Here is a 3,164-nt window from a genome sequence, read left to right as displayed (position 1 = left end):
CTGTCTGTCTGTCTGTCTGTCTATCTATCTACTTGTCTGTCTGTCTGTCTGTCTGTCTATCTATCTATATATCTGCCTGTCTGTCTGTCTGTCTATCTATCTATCTATCTATCTATCGCTGTACGTACTTACCTGTCTGTCTTTCTATCTCTCTATCTATCTATCTATCTATCTATCTATCTATCGCTGTATGTACTTACCAGTCTGTCTTTCTATCTATCGCTGTATGTACTTACCTGTCTGTCTGTCTGTCTATATATCTATCTATCTATCTATCTATCGCTGTATGTACTTATCTATCTATCTATCTATCTATGTACTTATCTATCTATCTATCTATCTATCTACTTGCCTGTCTGTCTGTCTGTCTGTCTGTCTATCTATCTACTTGTCTGTCTGTCTGTCTGTCTGTCTGTCTATCTATCTATATATCTGCCTGTCTGTCTGTCTGTCTATCTATCTATCTATCTATCTATCTATCTCCTACCTTATAATTGAAGTTGCAAATATTTTCATTTTATTGTGCCGCTCCACAGATGCAGATCTTTGGACTTTCTAATAAAATTTCAGCTTTTTATTTAGTGGATTTCATCTATTGTATCCTCAGGCTGCTCACTCAGTAAAAAATGTTGTATTATTGATATCTCTGTGTTGCTGCGAGATGCCGTATCTGTATATGCTGAACACATCATAAGAGTGGCTGACCCCTCTGTTCTTCTTCTCATTGTCTCATTTCCAACTGCTCCAACACTTTCACTGAGGTTATTTCCCTGACAGAGCACATTACAGCCAAATACATAGATTTCCTCTGGGATGAAAGCTTATTGAGCACAATGTCTGATATGCTTGGTAAAACCATATTCCAGGAATATAGCAGAATCTATGGTGCGTAGCTCTCAAAGAGATATACTATTTTATAGATCTTTACTTACGATATATCTTTTGATAGACTCTGCCTGTAGTATCCAATACTTTTTGCTGTGTTAACTCCAGTGTTTCTTAAAGTCCTTGTCACCCTCAGTCAGCATTTACCTTAATGTATCCAGCAGTGGGCCTGGAATATGAAAGCTATGTAAGATGTTTTCCGCATGTTCATAAAAGCACCACAATAGGATGCATGCGTTCAGGCATTAATCAGCACACAAGGTTCAAGATGCAAAAGGCTGTGATGCTGCATTCAGCAAACCCAGAGTGAAGAAAAATGATACAATTTAATGTCAAATCTGCACACAAACCTCATTCAACATGCAAACAGAATTTACAGAAACATTGTACAGAATCTGAGTTTGACTCTATGTGGAGCCATTCCAAAAACAAATAAAAATGCATTTTCTGGAGGACTTGTGTTGTTTCTGAATTGTCCATTTATGGATACAACTATTTCATAGGATTTAATGCCAATGTGGAATTTTGGAATTCCAACCCTGTTTCATGGAATCCATGAGAATGTGATTCATTACGTCATACTTACCAGAACATCAAGGTCATTCTAAGGCAAAAGAGGCGTTTTTTTTTTTTTTAACATATGAACATTGAGTGTGTGCCTATTTGATGATATACTGATTTATGGCTAATGGGTTAAGAGCAGAAGACTCACTGTAGGGTTTATATGGTACTGAATATGGCTATGCAGCTTGTTAGTATAGCACGAACCGTTAATAATAATCAGTTCAATGCAAAAATGTTCAACAAAGCATGTGATTAATTGTGTCAACCCTTATGTTGCCTTACGCTTTTTGGATTTCGACAGAAATTACGATTATTTAACCAACAACTCCTTTGTACACATAATATTCCCACATTTAATGAATGCACAGTATACAGTATCTGAAATATAAAATGTCAATAATATTTGCTTCCAACGAAAAATACAAAGTTCATACCCTGACATAAAACTTGCTTGGCTACATGATGACACGAATAAAGCAAAAACGGTGTACAGAGTGTGCTTTTAGCAAACTTTCTGGTAGCTCCAAAGTCACCAATGATTTTCAAAGATTTAATACAAAAACACCCCACAAAAGTATACACAACTGACATGATTGATCAGTTACAGTGCGCAAAACAAACTAAGCTTTGTAAAATGATGTGAGTATGACTGAGAGTTTGACAATAACACATTAATTGCAAAAATGTCCTTCGGGTGCCGTTATGTTGCGCTTTTTTATCCTTCTGTTTCCTTTTCACTGACCTTTTGTGAGAGCTTGTCCAACAAAATAAATTGTCCGTGGTCCATTATGCTGTGCTCTGATTGTTTCCCTTGATTTCCATGGAGACCCTCTCCTTGCGTCCGGAGTATTCTCCGATAAAAGAGCCGTCCTCGTTGAAGTGAGCGTCCTCGTCGCCGTAGTCCACCATGCTGTCTCCGCTGTCCCCTCCTTTCAAGTCACCATTCAATGAATGCTGGCTGCTTTTCAGTGGTTTCTCATCATTATCACTGTGTAAGACATGGGAAACGTAACTGAGTTTGGCTGTCTTTGTCTTTGTTATGTTTGATTGGTCTAGTGCTAAACCAGTACCTTCCTCTAGTAGATATAGAGGAGCTAGATAATGTATCATTATGTACTCACTCACATAATTTGTTCTGAACCCATTAAAAAAAAAATAAAAAAAAATTATGAATAATCTTCATGCAACTATTTCCATACAATTAATAATGACCTGCCAATCTCCAAAATGAATCCAAAAAAGCATAATAAAATATACAATTAGCCCACATGAGATAGACAGTCCATATGTGCATTCTATTTCAATTATACACAATACTGTTTAAAAGTTTGGGGTCAGTAAAAACAAAACAAAACAAAACAAAAAAAGTTAAGAAATTAATAGAAAGGTAAGAAATTAATACTTTTATTTAGCAGGGATGCATTAAATTGATCAAAAATCACACTAATGTTACAGAATGTTACAGAAAATTTGTTTCAAAATAAATGCTTTTTTTTTTCTACTCATCAAATGCTGAAAAAAAATGAAGCAAAAATATAAAATAGATTAACATTAAAATTGATAATAATAATAAACGTTTCTTGAGCACCAAATCAGCGTATTAGAATGATTTCTGAATGATCATGTGCCACTGAAGACAAAATGACTGCTGAAAATTCAGCTTTTAAAATAGACTACATTTTATATATATATATATATATATAAAAAAAAATAAA

General features: G+C 35.0%; 1 protein-coding gene across 1 annotated transcript in view; it reads right to left on the bottom strand.

Moving 5' to 3' along the window:
* Positions 1 to 1,169: 1,169 nt before the first annotated feature.
* The window catches only part of LOC107708734 (neural cell adhesion molecule L1-like protein), a 40,018-nt gene continuing 38,023 nt past the window's right edge, over positions 1,170 to 3,164 (bottom strand). Inside the window, exon 26 of the mRNA XM_016513034.1 lies at positions 1,170 to 2,437. Coding sequence (XP_016368520.1) covers positions 2,236 to 2,437 — 202 coding nt within the window. The 3' untranslated portion in view covers positions 1,170 to 2,235. The remainder of the gene's footprint in view (positions 2,438 to 3,164) is intronic.

The sequence above is a fragment of the Sinocyclocheilus rhinocerous genome, unplaced genomic scaffold (genome assembly GCF_001515625.1).
Source record: "Sinocyclocheilus rhinocerous isolate Xijiao unplaced genomic scaffold, SAMN03320098_v1.1 scaffold1107, whole genome shotgun sequence".
In the NCBI taxonomy this organism is placed as follows: domain Eukaryota; kingdom Metazoa; phylum Chordata; class Actinopteri; order Cypriniformes; family Cyprinidae; genus Sinocyclocheilus; species Sinocyclocheilus rhinocerous.
The sequence above is the reverse complement of the archived record's forward strand: the minus strand, read 5'-3'. Positions and strand labels throughout refer to the sequence as shown.